At 39.4% G+C, this 18,477-nt stretch overlaps 2 protein-coding genes across 3 annotated transcripts; one reads left to right on the forward strand and one right to left on the reverse strand.

Annotated features, from left to right (window-relative positions):
• On the forward strand, nt 1-4,709 carry LOC131225592 (uncharacterized). The gene is made up of 2 exons (XM_058221142.1): nt 1-178; nt 4,318-4,709. The coding sequence occupies exons 1-2, from the start codon at nt 31-33 to the stop codon at nt 4,458-4,460; spliced, it is 291 nt and encodes a 96-aa protein (XP_058077125.1). The 5' UTR covers nt 1-30; the 3' UTR covers nt 4,461-4,709.
• A 1,004-nt stretch (nt 4,710-5,713) lies between these two features.
• Nucleotides 5,714-10,881, reverse strand: LOC131225430 (probable polygalacturonase). 2 transcript variants are annotated; one of them, XM_058220964.1, is made up of 6 exons: nt 10,248-10,881; nt 9,177-9,494; nt 8,098-8,218; nt 7,704-7,878; nt 7,505-7,575; nt 5,714-6,662 (listed from the first exon to the last, which is right to left on the reverse strand). In XM_058220964.1, exons 1-6 carry the CDS (start codon nt 10,263-10,265, stop codon nt 5,938-5,940), a joined length of 1,428 nt encoding a protein of 475 aa, XP_058076947.1. In that variant the 5' UTR covers nt 10,266-10,881; the 3' UTR covers nt 5,714-5,937. The 2 variants fall into 2 exon arrangements, with proteins under 2 accessions (XP_058076947.1, XP_058076948.1); XM_058220965.1 differs by lacking the exons at nt 7,505-7,575; nt 7,704-7,878.
• Nucleotides 10,882-18,477: the final 7,596 nt, after the last annotated feature.

An 18,477-nucleotide genomic window follows, 5' to 3' on the forward strand; every position in this document is an offset into this window, starting at 1 on the left:
CTGGTTTTGAATTTTGGAGAGAGAGAAAGGATGGCGTTGAGAAGGGCGTTGGGGTGGTCAGATGGGGAGCTGATGAGATCAGACTCGAAACCATGCTCGAGGCTGATGAGACACACTGCTGGGATTTTCTCTGTCGGAGGTGGTCTCGGCTTCTGGGTCCTCTGCAGATTGCACTACGGTCTCTCTCTCTCTCTCTCTCTCTCTCTCTCTCTCTCTCTCTCTCTCTCTCTCTCCATTCTGTAGTTTGGGTTTTCTTTCTTACCCGTTTTCATTCTTATGCCTGATTTTTCTTTTTTCTTTTTTCCCCTTTTTTGTACTGAATTGATATCTACAACCATCCCTTTTGATTTGTATACACCCATTTTACATATTTAGAATTGAAATAGTACACAAAATGGAAAGTGGGGGAATGCAAAATCAATCAGGATGGTTGAAAATAGTGGTTTCCTGTTTCCTATTGATAATTTAACGAGGGCTTTGAGAAAACTTGAGAGAACTATAACTTGTAGTGCTTGTAGCTCTATAATAATTTATAGTGGACACTAATCAATTGATCTGGACTGTCCAGTAGGTCCAGCCTACACTTTGTGGGCCACGATGCAAAAAATGCAGCTATTGGATGGTCCTATGTAGCCGAAAGTTAGGTTTATTTATTTATTGTCATCGGCCTTGCAAGGGATTGATGGGTTGGTTAGGATTTTCTGGTGAAAGTGACTGTTTAGAACCATATGTAATTCGGACACGGATTGCATGTTGACGACATGACGGGATTTGGTTGGGCTATGTGCTGCCGTTAGGGATGGGGTCCAAGCAAAGCATGTGTGGAAGTTGTTAGGTCGATTACGTACTCAGCTGAGCCCATCTCTGACAGCAGCACATGACCCAATCAAATCCTGCCACATCCCAACACCACCGAACAACATAATGTTGGGGTCACCATGCAATCCATGTGTCATGTAATTTGTGGTGGTACCCCACCTAATGGATGGTGTAACCTATCCTTCACGAATACTCTTTCCTGTTCATTTAATAGGCTGTTGTTTGGATGCTTATAATTGTCCGATCATTGCGATTTTTGAAAATTGGCCCCATGAGTTGGGGGCTCAACCTAATGGGCCATCTAGATTGATTGATTAAGTTTCCTGTGCAACTAGGAGCACTATAAACTATATTGCGGGAGTATTGGATCAAACCCCGCTGGTGGGAGTTCTGCGCTCATTGCCGATCCCAAAGCCGGATAAATGAGGTGGGTTGATTCAGTTTGGCAACTGGTGTGAAACTTTTGGCACGGCTTTTTCTCATGACTCCTGACATTTCAAGTCCTTGATGGAGTGGAATGGCAAAACAGGATTTGTGTAGCCAACCCAATGAGTTGGGACAAGGCTTGGATGATGATGATGGAGTACTGGTCCTATTGAATCATTTCTCCTTTTTGGAACGTTGATGAATAGACGTCTAGTTTTAATCAGTATTTTCTTCCAAACCCATCTGTTCTATATGGTTTTTGTCTGTCATTTTCATGTTTCATGAGTAATGGAAATATATACCCCATTTTATCATTTTAGTATTTTTATCCTTGACTGGTTCCTTCTTCATGGGTTGTCTCATCATTTGCTTATGTTTCTTAAGCGATGGTGATATACACAGTTGAAATTAGTAGAATTTATCAGCTTGTCTATTTCTTTGCGGATATATATATATATATATATATATATATATATATATATATATATATATATATATATATATATATCTTTTTCTTTTAGGAGTAATGGTGATTTGCTCATCCATTTTTGGGCATGTTTGGGTGCTACTTAAAAATGAGTTCATCTCATTTTAGTTAATCGTGACCATGTACTAAAGATCATGATTGTTGGTTATCAAGATTATTTCTATTCCTAACAAAAAAAGAAAGATCTCTAATACATAATCACGAATAAAATGAGATGAACTCAGTTTTTTAGTGGCACCCAGACAGGACATTAGAATTTTCTTTCAAACCCATTTCTTTTTTTCTTTTCTTTTTTTAAAAATGAAATTTTCTTCCAAATCCATTTCTAGTTTCTTTTTTTTTTAAGACTAATTTTGAATTCCCATTGTGATATTAGCATTAGAATATGTTTGGGTGTTTCTAATTTTCAGGACAGATGGTCACCTCTGTCACCATGGATATCTGATCCTATGATGATCTGTGATACATCCAAACAGGCCAATTATAAAGACTCAAATTCTTCTGTAGCATTTTATTCCTCACGCCTTTGTTTTTTAGCTGCTTGATGGTGAGATGGCTATCTGAATTTTAGTAGATCCATGCTACTTCCTTTGCTGTTTTTAACCATTTGCATGTGTTATGGGTCTTGCTTAGAACTCCTTTGTCAAGCTTGTGGTAAGAGAAATACACATTTAAATAATATTGATAATTCATGGGCTTTATGAAAGTCTTAACAGAAGTACATCATAACATGCTCAGAATTTTGGGCCAGAAGACATGTTTTCAGTTTCGGTTCCAATATAAGTCTCTGAGTTGATTACTAATGAAATTTCTGCTCGAAGATCACAGTTAACAGTATCTATCTAGTAGGCAAAGTGTTACTTTGAGCTACATAATTCTTCCAGTGCAGCTTTCGCTTGTCAGGTTCTCTATCTATTATTTAATATCCTATTCTCGGGAGTTACTTGTTTCATAATCTTAAGAACCGAGAGTTGTCTTTTTCACATTTAATCATATCAATGAACTGTTTCTGTGAGGATTTTTTTTTCCCCGCCAATTGTGCTTTATGTTATATTAGTCAGTGGTCTTTGATTGAAGACGTGTGGTATCTACTGCATTCAGTCTCATCGTCTATCTCATTCTCATCCATCGGTTTGTCATAGTTGTTTCACTTCAAATGACTAATTGAGATAGTTAGTGCACACCCCTACTAGAGGTGAGACCTGGGGTTGAGTCCAGCTGATGTATTGGTTTCTGTTCTGCCCGGATTGATTATGTAATACAAAGCAAAAAAGAAGGGGGGGGGGGGATGTAGACTATTAAACCTTCATGTGTTTTAGATTATATTTTATTTTTTCTCTCTCCTTTTCTTAAAGAAGAATTGCATGTACTTAGGAAAGCAGCCATCATGATATTATCTACAACTAGGGTTCGAGCCCATAGCTCAATGGTAAACAGTGTGCATTTCAACATTGAGGTCAATGTTTCTGTAGTGTATGAAGTTTCAAACTGATAAAGTATTTTATGCAATGAATGGTTTCAGAAATGTAATCTTGTTTTCTGAAATTATAGACTGCTTTAATTTTCCTCTTTGTTCAGCTTTCTTTTTACGAACTATGTCAAGAGGACCTGATTCTTCCAAGCCTTCATCTGATATGCTTTTCTCATATGGGAAGTGACCTTTTATACCTCTCTTTATGTTAGCCCATTCATCAATCGTTGGATGTGAGTTTAAAGTTGTTTTCTTGATTTCAAGTTCCAAAGTGTTTAGTTACCACAACAGACCGTTTGACATACTCAAGGAAAAGAAAATGAAAAAGGAAAATCTGAAGTATAATATATACAATGGGGTTTTTTTTTTCTTTTCTTTTCTTTTTTGTTCAAAAACTCGTTATAAATAGAGCTTTGATAGAATAGCAAATTAAGGTTCATCTCCTCCATAAATTTCAAAATAGAAATGCTCTTTAGCTGATAAGTTCCTCTTTCATTTGTTTCTGTAAGTTGAGATGTATTGTCATGTACTGTAATGAATATAGACATTATACTGCTCTTGAAAGTGAGGAAACTTTGAAGAGAGTTCCTTTTTCTTTTTTTTTTCTCTCTTTTGCAATACTTTTATCTTGTATGGGGAATTATATGATCCTAGACCCAATGATATCTGTGGCATACTCAGGTTCATCAATTTTAACAGTGGGCACATCAATACACATGATTGCTACGTTGGGGCGCCCTGTGGATGGACCATCTCCAGAGAATCTCCTTGATAGAACAACTTTAACTTTTCAATCTGTGTCCTGAAAAAGAGAAATGCAGCAACAGCCCGCATTTGACTGAAAAAGGCCCATGATTGGTGGCTGGGATTTTCCAATCCGAGAAACTTTTGGGGCATAGTCCATTCACTGGGGTTTCACATCAGATAAAAACAGTCCAGATTACCGAGTTCAGACCCCATGTGCACCAACCAGAAACCTGATTGTGCTGTGGACTTGCGCCCTATAATTCCTCTTCAAGTATTTGCATCTGATCTGAGTTTGTTAACTAATTTTCAATGTTTTTTTTAATTTTCTTGCCTTCGTAGAGTAATCAGGTTTGCATACTTAATGCAGGTCCAAGAATAACAGTACCGAGAAGTCTTAGGTGGGCTGCTTGTGGGACGGTATCTATGAGCTCAATGTCAGCTCTGCTGGTCCGCCTCTTTAGTCCTGAGTGCGAACCCCAGAACATAGCTGCTTATGACAAGGCTAAATGATATCATCTGTACGGTTCCAATGTCTATCTGTTCATTGAAATTCTGTTAACTGCTTGCTAGCAGCAAGAGACTGCTGTAAAACACATCAATGTCTGAGGGTTGGAAGTGTTCCAGTGAAGTAGTTTGGTAACTGAGATGATTCATTTTCTTAAGTTGTAATTTCAGCATTTAGCAAGGAAAAGTGACTTCGTATTCAAACACTGTCAACTGTACTACGCTTCTTTTTTATATAATTGATTCCTTGAAGACAACCCTGGTGGTGATGAGAGATTGTGAAGCATGTCTCGATTCTTATATCATGTGGAGTTATTTTAACTGTAAGAAATCAGGTGCACTTCCCCAAATGCATCTCCCTTCGGTTTAATTAGAGTCAGGTGCATGAACATCAACTTGGGGATCATTGAATTTCAGAGAGGCCTTTGTTTTGGGAGTCTGCAGACCCATTTGAGTGAAGCTGATGGGGCCCATGCAAAGATGGTGGAATCCCATCCCTTTCAGAGGTGGATTCTGTAGTTCAGCTTATTGGGTCCATGGACTAGGCAGCTTGTGAATTAATCCTCTTCCCCTTTAATGACACATCAAGGCAGCCTGAAGGATGCCCCAAACTGGCATGAAAGATCAAATATTCTGATATGCTCACTGTTTTCTTTTATTTTTAGTTTTATTATTATTTTTTAGTCAATGGAGCCGTGAAAAGTGATTTTTTTTTTTTTTAAACGATTATCCATTTTCCTCTCCTGCCCATGATAAGAGAGGCAGTTCTTTGTTTGATCTTTAGTGCCTTTGGATTAGTAATTAACTAATCATTTACGAGTAAATTGACAATAATTACTTATTTCCCATCATTTGCCAAGCGACGGTGTCAAGGCTATTTAACGTCAGTCAGTCAGACTCATGGTCTCTGCTTGAGGTATTTCTGGACCGTGTAGTCTAATGAAGAGATTACCCTCCTCAACAGTCATTCTCTCCCATGATACCATGGTGGTCTACAAAAATCACATACACCATCACCAAAACACATATATCTCATTGTATTTGACTCTTGGGGCGAAGTGAAAGAAACTCCAGTTAGCTTTGGTTGATATAGGCCAAAAAGTAACCCTTATTAGAATCTAAACTGCCAGACCCAACAGAAGATTTTCGAAGCTCCTGCCGTCTATTATTAGATGGGAAAACAAGTTCTACATTCATCACTCAATCTTGATTAAGCCTAAGATGTTGGCTTCTCACTCTTATTGAAACAAAAACCCAAGTGGGCAGAAACTCAAAATGCATTCTTCAATTCTGATAATTCACTCAATTATTTTATGCTACACACAACTTACATAAACAAAATCATCTCAAAACCACTAACAGCACGAACCCAATCGACCTCTTGTTAGCAACAAAATCCCCACAAAGAGAAAAACAAAAGGTTGTTTAGAAAAATGGCATGAATCAATATCAACAAATAGGCATTCTCATAGAAGTTTTATCTTCACCATAGCAGCAAAGGATACATTGATGTGAACTTCATCATCGTTCTAACCAAGCGGCTCCCTTCAGACGATTCGCTTGGCAAATGATTAGATAGGTAACAGGCCGAAGAATTCTTGGGGAGTATCTCTCTGAGAGGCTCACAAGACTCTGGAGAAACTAATATAGAATAGCCTTGAATGTCCGAACAGTTCCATGGCAGATCTGATGTCACATCCAGGGTGATGTTGGATAAGCATATGTTGTGGAAACTATCCCCTTCTATGCCCTGTAGCAGGCCTGCAAACCTGATGGTTTTTCCTATTATATTTTTGAAGGTGATCCTCTCTATGATAGGAAGAGCACTTGCGTTGTAATTGTCATCTGGGTGCTCTCCATACTGACCCAAGAATCTGATGGCTATCGTTACATTTTTCATGGTCACATCTGAGATGTAAACATTTCGAATGTAACCACCTCGTCCTGGCGATGTTTTTATATTGATACCACTTTTTGAATTGAAAAGCTGGAGGCCCTCCACATGCACTTCAGATATACCGCCTGACATCTCACTCCCGAGCGCGATTCCAGCACTAGATGAAGTCTCTCCAGTGACACGACGGATGAATATGTTTGTGCTCGGACGAGCATAGGAAATGCCATACTCGTCCCACCCACTTTTGATGGCAATCAGGTCGTCGCCAGTGCTAATGTAACAGTCCTCAATGCAGACATCGTTTGACGAGTCTGAAAGCATTTGAATAACTTATATCAGAAGCCACATCATATCAATTTAATGCAATGCAAAAAGAATAACAATATACAATATTCATTCAGATTTAGAGAAACAAAATGTATGGAGAAACAGATGATATTAAAATCGAATTATGTCCTAAAACCTTTTTTTTCAAAGAAATTCAGTTAAAATTGAATCATGTCCTAAAACCTTTTTTTTCTTTTGGTTCTGCCATCTCGGCAGCCCCCCGTGTTCTCTGTTCCTTTTTTAATATATTCCCGTTGCTTCTTAAAAAAAGAAAAAGAAAAAAGAAATTCAGTTAGAAGATTTTAGGATTCATTTTAATTTTTAAGATGATTAGTCAAATATAGAAGAAATGGAAACAGAAGCTACCAAAACCAAAGATATAATAACGTTTCACAATCAAATGTTAGTTAATCTATATAGCAGTATATTGCATTCTAACATAGCAATTGACTGGATGAAGTCATAGTGGGTAGACTAATCAAGCAATGAAATGAAATTAGTCTTAGTAGACTGTTAATGATCATGAAAATCTACAGCATCCTATTATTGAGTGGTTCATAAGATGCACATACGGTTACCATCTTGACGTAGTTCAATGTTCGGACATGGTGAACAACCTGGATCTTGTACACAGGTAACATTGGTACGAGCAGGTCTCATAACCAATTTTAGGAGTTAAAATGTACTACTTTCAAGGAAAGGAATTACATCCCTGAATAACAACATTTCTTGACCGGAATTTGTTTGTGTTTTTGAATAACAAAATGGCATTTTCACTTGATTGGGATAACATAAAACTGTAAGTTTCTAAAACTTCTTTTCTTACCTGGATCAATCCCATCTGTATTTGGTGATTCAAGGGGGGCAAGTATCGTGATGTCGTGAATATGGACTTGGCTGTACATCCAGCAAAAACAGTCTCAACTATCCCCTTATACAAAAACTCCACTGATCCATCTATTAATGAACTCAAAAGTCGATGAGCTAGGAAGAGAAGGCAATAAACCCCTTTTGGGGTGACAAACCTGCAGTATACAGGGTGGATGGTCCAAAATGGCGAGTTCAAGAAAGTCAAGTTCGATATAACCACCCCATTCGAGTGCATCAACTCAACAAGATGCGGCCGAGTGAAGTTCAGAGTGTGATTTGTAAACGAATCCCACCAGACACTACCTTGCCCATCAATGGTCCCATTGTCACCTGAACCCAAAATGATCAAAGTCAGCCATCAGCATCAAGTCATTCATATTGACCATGGCATCCACATGTTCTCTTACAGTTCCCGTACAAACCAAATAATTGAGACAATAGAAAACACAGATGGAAAAGAAGAAAGAAGGAAGATAAAATAAAATAAAATAAAATAAAATAAAAGAACAGAACATGTATGTCTGAGGTGGTTTCTCTAACATTACTAACCTGTTATTATAACATCAGTGAGATTGTACCCATAAATGAGGCTTTTGTGCCTTCTGCCAGGTAGCTCCCTTCCTCGACCGTATGAGGGCAACGGATCAACAATCGGCCAGTCTCTGGAGTCCTGGAGTCAAACCTTGGTTAGCTAATTGAATTCTGTAAAATTTGGGCCTACCACATAAGGCCTAGTATCGACCCTCTCTGATCATCAAGTGGCCCTATGTCATTAACCAACAGTTCAGATATGTCACTAGACTCCTAGATTATCTTTGAAAGACAGCCACGCCATTAATTTTTCTTTTAATGAAGTAAATATGCCATTAATTTGAAGTTATTCAGTACAAACTCTAATATCAAAATTTGCTCTTATACCACTGTGAAGGCAATGAACTAATCAGCCACTCTAGTGTCTCTCAGTTTCATGGGAATTCAGCCAATATTGAACTATGTGCATCCAACTAAATGCAAACCAAGCGACTCTGTTGGGGTGTGTTTGGATGATCAATTGAACTTTTATTCGATTCATTATAGAGGACATGAAAACGAGGATGTCACTATTTTCATTCATAATGGCAATTTAACCCATAATTGCAATTCCATGCATTTCATGTCAGATTCGAAACAAGAATAAATGCAATTTGGGTGGCAAGTCCCTCGTTAGGATTGGAATGGCACCAATACCACTTCGACCATTTACTCTTTTGGACTGCGTTTGGATGTGCAAACAGTCAGTCTAAAGAAGGGTCAAATGACCAAATTGTGATCATGCCTACTAGCATTCAGAACGAGGAGAGCCCTCACAAAATGCAGTTTCTTTCCCTTTCCAAGTCCAACTTGAAAGTAAAACGATTGCAATTTGGAGCTCAATCCCTCAGTACTAACACTAGTGAAAGTAAATTCTATTGGCACATTTCCACTTTATTGGATTGATAATTGCAATTCAACCTGATTGGGCATTCAAATGCCGTTATTGAATTGAAAAATAGCAGTTCTATCCAACTGCAGCCCCTTGAACCAACCTCCATGCAGTAAACAACTGGACATGTTACAAGAACGGGAAAAAAAAGGTGTTGCGGGCTTACAATTGATCCGAGAATCACCGCCTCCTTATCCAACATCAATGTGAGATGGCTGATAAGGTTGAAGCTCCCAGTCAACCACCTTCCAGCCGGTACGAAAAGCTGAGCTCCACCCTTATCGGCAAATGAACGAAGGTAAAAGATTGCATTCTGAAATGCCTTTGTGTTGAGGGTGGTCCCATCTCCAACCGCGCCGAATTCAGTTATCGTGACGCTGTGGGGTCGGAAAGCCCTTGACCTCGATGGTTTGCAATCTGAGCTACCATTGATTGCCCATGGAGCCTCAGTGATCAATGCAAGTACCAGAAGCACTTCCAGCAGCTGAAAGAAAATTAAACTTGGATCGATACCAAAATCCCAATTCCCACATAGCAATATATCATTAGAAATCAGGTAAAAAAACAAAAACCAAAAAAGCCAGTAATGCTTTGAAATCTCCGACATTTTCATTTGGATGGGTTATGTTTTCTATTAATTTGGTTTATTTCGGATGTCGGTTTCACAAGCATCAGGTTACTCTGGTAACTAGTTTCTCCTACCAAAAGAACATTTATGGAAAAAAAACTAAAAGAAAAAACAAACAAAACCTAATTGAAGCATATTCTATCCTGGCAAAGAAAGGGAGAGTTACATTTACCAATCAAGACTCATGAAAATGAGAAAATAGGGGTATCAAGTCTCAAACCCAAAAGGGTATCAGAAGGTTCTCAAAAATCATGTGAAAAGCTGATCTGTTTAACTACATTGCAAAAGTTAAAAAGAATCAGAGAACAAAAAATAAAAATAAAAATGCCAACAACCATTTCTGCATTGTCAAGCACACAGAAGAACACAAGCAAAAGCATCAAGGGGCAAAAAAATAATAATTACAATTTCTGTTAATTTAGATTCCAACCAAGAAAAACTTAAAATCAAAGAAATCATTTTTCATCAGATCTCTAAACTAAGACTCATACACCTACAACAACAATTCCAAACCAAAAGAAAGAGAGAGAGAGAGAGAGAGAGAGAGAGAGAGAGAGAGAGAGAGAGAGAGAGAGAGGAGCCAGGAACCACATGAGCTAAGGAACTTACAGTTACAGATCTCCTCATATGACTAAGATCTTTTCTTTTTTCTTTTTTCCCTCTTGCCCTTCGCAACCCAAGAACACAAGCAAAACTCCAACCCTCTTTCAACCAACAAACAAAGCCACCACCTCCTCTCAAAAGAGAGACCCAATAAAACTCAATGAAAATCTCTGGGTAGTGGAGGAGCTGATCGAAATCGTCCTCAGCAAAGGAGGGGGTGTGATTATATGGGCCTTTGAGAGCCACCACCCAAAGAAAATCATGACAGTGACCGTTGCTGCTCGCCAGAAAACAGCCCTGGGCCCCCAAGCAAAGGACACCAGCTGTTTCCTCAGCTCCTACCAAAAATTCTGCTAAAATGAAGGATACCCAGATAAATTTGGTGGATTTTGATCTCAAAACTCCATGAAAAAAATAATAATTGAAAAATTAGGTGAGACAGGCTCTGCAGAGGAGTGGAGAAGGTGGGTGCTGTTTTTGGGAGTTTTTGCAGTGCTTTGGAGGGGATTTTCAGTGCCTTCCTAATCAGGGGTGGAAGTGCATGGAATCCCATGCAAGAATCATATGATTTTAGTTGGAAAATCCGTCCGTCAAACCGAGCTGGAATCAATCTCTCTCTCTCTCTCTCTCTCTCTCTCCCTTTTTTCTATGAAATATGAAAAATGTGAATGTTACGGACATATTTGAAAATATACGAGGGTATTTTTGTCATTTCAGGTATAAATAAAATCACTTATGGTAAGAGAAAAATAAAAAAAGAGTCACTATGGCCAAATTACCCCCGTAGGGAACCGATCACCTACAGGCGAGGTACCACAACTTGTGGTACCGTACAATTTTTCCTGCAAGTTTTGTGGGACATCAGAGCCATGAAAAAGATGGGATCCACCATCAAGATCTGAAACAAAAATCAGGAAGTCCACTCTTCAGATGAGCCACACAATTCGAATCATGGATACCTGACGGTTTGGATGAAGATACATTTTTGGCCCACCTGATGATTCGATCATCCTGATTTTGAACATAGGAATCGTGATGGGACCCATCATTTTCGTGGTAGTGATTCCTTAAAAAGTGTCACGTTAGTTAGAAAAATGATACAGTAACACAGGTTACTGTACCTTTGCATGCAGGTGACTAGTTTCGTCCAAGTTAGGAAGTAATATCCGGAGGCCTTTGGCGCATGGTATTAGATGGGATTAGGTGGGATGGAATTGCATATGGTCCCGTACCAATTCTACTCCATGTTTGGGAAGAATGGAAAAGCTTAGAATTATATGATATGGAATTCCATGGGTCCGTGCCAATTCCACTCAATATTAGCAAGTTGTGTAGGTCCCACCATGATGTGTGGGCTATATCCACACTGTCCATCCATTTTTTGAGATCATTTTAGAGCATGGGCCAAAAAATCAGGTAGATATAAAGTTCAAATGGACCCACCATAAAAAGTAGTGAGAATTGAATACCTACTATTGAAAACTTCTTTGGGGCCACACAAGTTTTGGATTTGTCTCATTTTTAGGCACGTGTCATAAAATGAGGTTACAAAACAGATGAATGGTTTGGATATAACACATATATGTTATTCTCAATAGTTTCAAATGATGGTGGGTATACCCATTCAATGTACCATCATATAACAAACATAGCATCAACCCCTGCCTAATGTAATAATTATTATTTTTGAATCCCATCCCACCTAATCCTTCCCAATACTTGGCACATGCTATTAGATGGAATTACGTGGGATGGAATTGCATTTGGTCCCGTCCCAAATCCACTCAATGTTTGAGAAGAATGGAAAAGCTCCGAATTAGATAAGATGGAATTGCATTGGGTCCCATGCCAACTCCATTCAATGTTAGCAAATTGTGCAGGTCCCACCATGATGTGTAGGTTATATCCACATCGTCCACCCATTTTTCGAGATCATTTTAGAGCATAGGTCAAAAAATCAGGTAAATCTAAAGCTCAAGTGGACCCCACCATAGAAAGTAGCAAGAATTGAATACCTACCATTGAAAACTTTTTTTAGGTTCATGTCATAAAATAAGGTTACAAAATAGATGAACGGTGTGGATATAACACATGTGTTATTCTCAATAATTTCAAATGATGGTAGGTATATCCATTCAATGTACCACTATATTACAAACATAACATGGAATTAAGCTCATCGCATGGTAAGAGGGGACAATCCCTTCAATATGTAATAATTATGTTATTTTAATCTCATCCCACCTAAGCCTTCCCAATACCATGCCCCAAACACCCCTCAGGGGTGTCAATGGCTCAGGCACGAGCTTGAAAATCACAATTTTAAATACAGTTGGCCAGAACCCGGCTTGAAATAGTATAAAAGCAGGGCCAATACCAACTCCAGGCCTGGCCAGTTGACAACCCTATAATTAGGGGTGTACATCGAGTCGAACCGAGTCGAGCTGGCCTCAGCTCGACTCAGCTCAGCCATTGGCTGACCTCAACTCAAACTCGGCTTGGCTTGGTCCTCGAGCCTGACTGGCCAGCTCGGCTTGGTTCAGTCAGTGTCAGCTCGGGCCGAGGTCAAGCCAAGATCGAATCGAGTTTGCCATTGAGGCATTTCCATAAACACCTAGACTTCACCTTCAAAATCCCTCTCTATGTGAAACAGAAGCAATGATTTTACAGGTACTTTATCAAACATCTTCTAAGCAACATAAAAACCAAGAAAAAAAAATGGTATTTGTTTCATACCTTCCTTACCACCAGCCACACTTCATTAAGTCATTTTATCAAACACTTGGTGAGCAACATCAATGGCAAAGTAACCGAGTCACCGAACTAGTTTGATCCGAATTCGATTCGAGATGGATTCGAGTTGGATTCGATTTGAGTCGAGTTGAGCTGATGCGTGCTCAAACTCGGCTCGAATTCATTTTCGAGCTCAAAAAATCAGCTCGACTCAGCTCGAACTCAGCTTCGAACCGAGTTGAATCAAGCTTTTTCAAGTCGAGTCGAGCGAGCTAACCGATCTAGCTCGGTTGGTGTACACCCCTACTTATAATACACCAATTTAATTAACAATAAAAATAAATACAAAGGAATTTTATAGAAACCTACCTACATAATATAATATTCACATTCATATACCTTTACATGAAGGTTTTCCATAAGCTATGGCTTAAGCCCTAATGCTTACGTGAAATACGGACATTATATATATATATATATATATATATGCATTGTTTAATCTTTTTCTAGATTATTTTAAAGCATGAATACAAAATTGAAGCAGATTCAAAACTTAAATAGACTACACCACATGAAATAATGAGGATGATGTCACCAACTATTAAAACCTTTATAAGGTTGTCGTAATAGTTATTTGTCATCCACCCTCTTAATAAGGTAGGTTAAACTTAGATGAAAGGAAAACACAAATATTATCCTATTGTGAAAGTTCCGTGGTCAAGAAGTTTTTAATGGTGGGCATTCAATCACCACTACAGCTTATGGTTTGGCTTACTTAGAGCTTCAAATTTGCTTCATTTTTTGGTTTATGCCCTAAAATGAGGTGTAGAATAGATGGACAACGTGGATATAAAGCACATACATCACTTGGGATCCCACAACTCCCACCACATTGACACACCATCACTAGAGTGGTGTTTCAAATAGAACCAAGTGTGTCACCTCATTTTATGCCAAAAAGTTAGTACAATTGGTGATTTAAGTGAACAACGTTATCGGAAAAAGTATATAAAACAATCCTCTCCCTCCTGTTTCCTTCATATGGGCCACCTGAATCAAGAATGGCCTAATGTTTGGGACTCAAACATAAATTTTAGTGTGGTATTTAATGGATTGATGGATTGGATTTCTTATAATCATTATGATGAGGCCTGTAAAATTAAAGGTGGATGTCTCTCCCAATTATTTCCTTTTGATGGCTCACTTGAATAGCCCCAAGTCTAATGTGAGATTATACATCAATTTCTTATTGTGGATTTCACATACACATCACGGTGGGGCTCTAAAAAAATAAAAATAAAAAAAGGTTTGTCCGATGAAAAAATAAAGAAACGTTTACCAGCACCACCGTTGGATGTTTATATGAGATCTATTCCAACCATTAGATGTGTAATCTCATGTTAAATATTGAAAATTTTAAAAAAATAAAAATAAATAAATAAAATGGGTAACCAGTGATTTAGGTAAGCCACACCAAAAGAAACAATTAAGAGAGAGATATCTACCCTTAATTTTAGGGAGCCGATCACGATAATTATATGAACCACTAGATGCCATGTCAAAATTTAAGCCATGACAATTGGTCTACCTGGACAATTGATGGAACTGATTTATGGACCTTATGCCTGATATGAGGTTACACGCTTGAGGGTTGATTTCATATAAACATTGCAGTGGCACTCACCCAAGCGACCCCTTTGCTAGCACCACTACTTTAGTTAAGAAATATAAGAGAAGATTATCTATTTATAATTACTTAGATTAATTGGATAGCCTGGCAGACAGCTGATCCTTCGCGCTGGATGAGGAAGAAGATGCTCGGCATCCAACAAATAACACGTGGCATATTAGGAGTTGGATCCAGACTGCCCATCTAGCAGGCCTGTCCATAGATGGCTCTCTATTTAAAAATCACATAGACTGGACATCGTGGCCGTCGGTTTCTCTTGATTAATGCATTTAGGAGCTTCGCTGACCCTGAGAGCATGTTTGGGCATTTGCGTTAGGGTGGTTTACGAGGGTAGGATTGTAAAATCCTCCCTTATTCCATCCCACGTATATTGGGCAACCAAGCCACCGTCCTAGCTTACACTTCCAACGTCCTCTGTCAAAGGCGTGGGGTTTGGCAGGATTTGGACTATCCCGCGGGCGGGATTCGTAGGTTTACTTCTATTTCACCACTGCTCAAGCTGTCAAGAATTTTCAATAGAGGTTTGCTATACCTACACGCACTTCTACACGCGGACACACGTGCAAATCTACTAGGTAATTCGGTTATCGAAACCGTAAATCATGAGGAATCCACCTTCTAGATCATCTATGCAAAAACGAATTTCAACCAACCATCAGTCAGGTCACGCGTATTCAAAGAATCGGACGGTCGGCGTTTATCCTTTTCATGCACTTGAGCATTTGTACAAGTGATCTATATGTGGGACCCACTTGTTATTCAGATCCCATGTACACGCGTTCAATGGGGAAACGGGGAAACGGATCGGCTACTCACCTTGCCACTGGCCAATGGTGGGTGGTGCTCCGTGGGCCCCACCATGATGTATTTGTTTCATCTATGCCCAATTCATCTGTAAGCAGACATGTGCCAATATGGAGTGCATGTGAAAAATTAGAACTCCCTATGTGGTTGCTAATAATGCCCAGATCTTCTCAAGTAGCAACACTCAACTAGGTCACAATGTATATATTGTATCTCATCTTAGTTTTTACCATATATTGTATCCTATGAGCAAACCAAACAGCCCCACCATAGTATCCTATAGGACAAAAGGAATCCCATGAATTCCAAACATAATGTCGGATCCGTCTTTGGATAGAGGTGTATATTTCTATCCCAGATAATCCACTATCTATTATAAATGCTGCTGTCAACACAATTCCATCCCATTTAATCCACCCTAATGCAGATGCCCAAACAAGCCCTAAACGCCTGTACTAGGTAAACCATCTACACACCACCACATGTGACAGCGTGGCAGGCACCATCTGGTGGGCCTGAGAAGTTCTCACCCAAAAATAAATCTAGCCCACATATCAGGTGGCCCAGGACAGTGGTAACATATGTACGAGTTAGAAAGCATCCGTCAAGTCATTTCTCAGCCTTACATTTGTTCCATAAATCGAGACCCATCTGATCAGTAAACCGATCTGATCCTTAGATCAGGACATCTACATGGTGGTCCCTCTCAGATGGATGGACTGGATCTCTTACCCATGTGCATGCTTTCATTAGATGCAGTGTACACCCGTGTATGGGCCTGGAAAAAGCTCTTAATTCAGATGGATAGGATCATACTTTATGATTCCAGAGCATTGTGGTACCAAAATGTAAAAAGGATGGGTGTATCTATCAATTACATGCGTGTAAATAGCAGCTCCCCAGGACGCGGATTACCTGTGACCCAATGCAGCCAGGTGGGTGCGACCGTGATCGTGGGGTCCACCTAGATCTATTAGTTGTATATCCACGCCGTCCATCCGTTTTTACAGATTATTTTAGGGAATTTTTAAAAAAATGAAGTAGATACAAATCTCAGGTGGACCACACTAGGAAACAGTGATCATTGAACGCCCACCATTAAAAACTTCCTAGGGTCCACCGTATTATTTATTTGTCATCCAACCTGTTGATAAGGTCACACAAACCTGTACCAAGGGAAAGCAGAAATAGCAGCTTGATCCAAAACTTTTGTAGGCCCCGAGAAGCTTTTAATAATGGTGGAATTCAATCCCTCCAGTGTGGTCCACCGAAAATTTGTATCTAATTTATTTTCTGGACCATGGCTTACAATAAGCTATAAAAACGGATGGACGGCATGGATATACAAATCATGCATATAAGTGGGCCCCACGGTCAGGATCGCACCCACCTGGTTGGATCGTAGTCGCAACTAATCCGCGCCGGTCAATACACAAACTTCGGCCCGGCCATGACCGTGGGTCCACATTGATGTATATATTGTATATCCACGCCGTCCATCCGTTTTTAAAGCTTATTTTAGGGAATGGCCCAAAATTGAATTATATTCAAATCTCAGGTGGACCACAGCACAGGAAACAGTATGATTGAACGCCTACCATTAAAAACTCCTTCTGGACCACAACTTTTACATCAAGATGATATAATTTTCCCTTCATACAGGTCTGTGTGACCTTATCAACAGGTTGGATTGCAAATAAACATTACAGAGGACCCTAGGAAATTTTTAATGGTGGACATTCAATCACCACTATTCCTTGTGGTGTGGTCCACCTGAGATTTGGATATACTTAATTTTTCGTCTCATGCCCTGAAGTGATCTGGAAAAACGGATGGACGACGTGGAAATACAACAAACAACAAGGTGGGCCCCACTGTCACGGCCTGACCGATGTCGGCGCTGCCCTGGCCTGACCGAATCCGCTCCCAGCAGTAACACCTCCAATACTTAAATGGCAAAAATACCCCTGTTGAAATAATAAAAGAAATAAGCCGCGACCGAAAGGACTACCTCTCCCGCGCGGTTTTGACCAGAAAGATAAAAGTGTTGGGTATTAAATGACAAAAATACCCTTTTGTTTTTATCCCGGAAAAGGACCTGACAGTCCAACCTACGAAAAGCATATTTTATGACCTCATTTTGGTAATTTCTTTCAGTTATTCTGCAAACTTTCACCCGACCAGTGATGGGATTTTAATGCTCACCTTTACGAAATTACAATCTTATCCTCCGTGCAGATCCCAACTGTAATTACACTTGTTTTTTCCCAAAATTACAAGGCAGTATGCGACTTGCCCCTACTCGGGATTACATACTCCCTTGGCAACCCATATTCTGTGGGTCCCACCATGATGTTTATATTAAATCCACTCCGTCCATCCGTTTTTCCGGATTACTATAGCACATTTTGCAAAACACGAGGGAGATCAAAAGCTCCAGTAATCCACACCACCAGAAACGGTAAAGATTCAACAGCTGCTATTCAAAACCTTCTTGTGGGCCAAAATGTTCTGAATCAGAATGATATGTATTTCTTCACTTCATCCATGTATTTCATCACCTTCTGAACGGGTTAGATGACATATGAAGATTACAATAGGCCCCAGTAAGGTTTCAACGGTGGAAATTTCCATCCCACTTTTTCCTGTGGTATGGCCTACTTAAGTCTCAAATCTTGTTAATGTTTTTTTAATAGGTAATAAAATGATCTGTAGAAACGGATGGACGGAGTGGATATAACATACACATCACTTTAGAGCCCACAGATCCTGGGGTTACAGCGATTCCTTGCAACCCGAGGTACAGGAAAGTCGTCCAGTACGAACGAAGGATCCAAAGCTAAAAGGGCACTCTGGTGTACGTGTACTTTAAAGATACTTCGGAAAAAACTTTGATACTCTGGCATCATCTGGTAGATGATACACTGGAACCTATAAAATACATACGTGGCATGTAATTATTCATAGTAAACTATTCAAATCATGGGTCCTAATTTAGATGTGTCATTA

Source organism: Magnolia sinica, chromosome 14, assembly GCF_029962835.1.
Source record: "Magnolia sinica isolate HGM2019 chromosome 14, MsV1, whole genome shotgun sequence".
Classification (NCBI taxonomy): Eukaryota; Viridiplantae; Streptophyta; class Magnoliopsida; order Magnoliales; family Magnoliaceae; genus Magnolia; species Magnolia sinica.

Coding starts and splice junctions, on each gene's coding strand:
- LOC131225592 (XM_058221142.1), top strand. CDS start 31: ATGGCGTTGAGAAGGGCGTTGGGGTGGTCAGATGGGGAGCTGATGAGA. Junction 179..4,317: donor CCTCTGCAGATTGCACTACG/GTCTCTCTCTCT, acceptor TACTTAATGCAG/GTCCAAGAATAACAGTACCG.
- LOC131225430 (XM_058220964.1), bottom strand. Junction 8,219..9,176: donor CGGTGATTCTCGGATCAATT/GTAAGCCCGCAA, acceptor GTTTGACTCCAG/GACTCCAGAGACTGGCCGAT. Junction 7,576..7,703: donor ATCCACCCTGTATACTGCAG/GTTTGTCACCCC, acceptor CTGGATGTACAG/CCAAGTCCATATTCACGACA.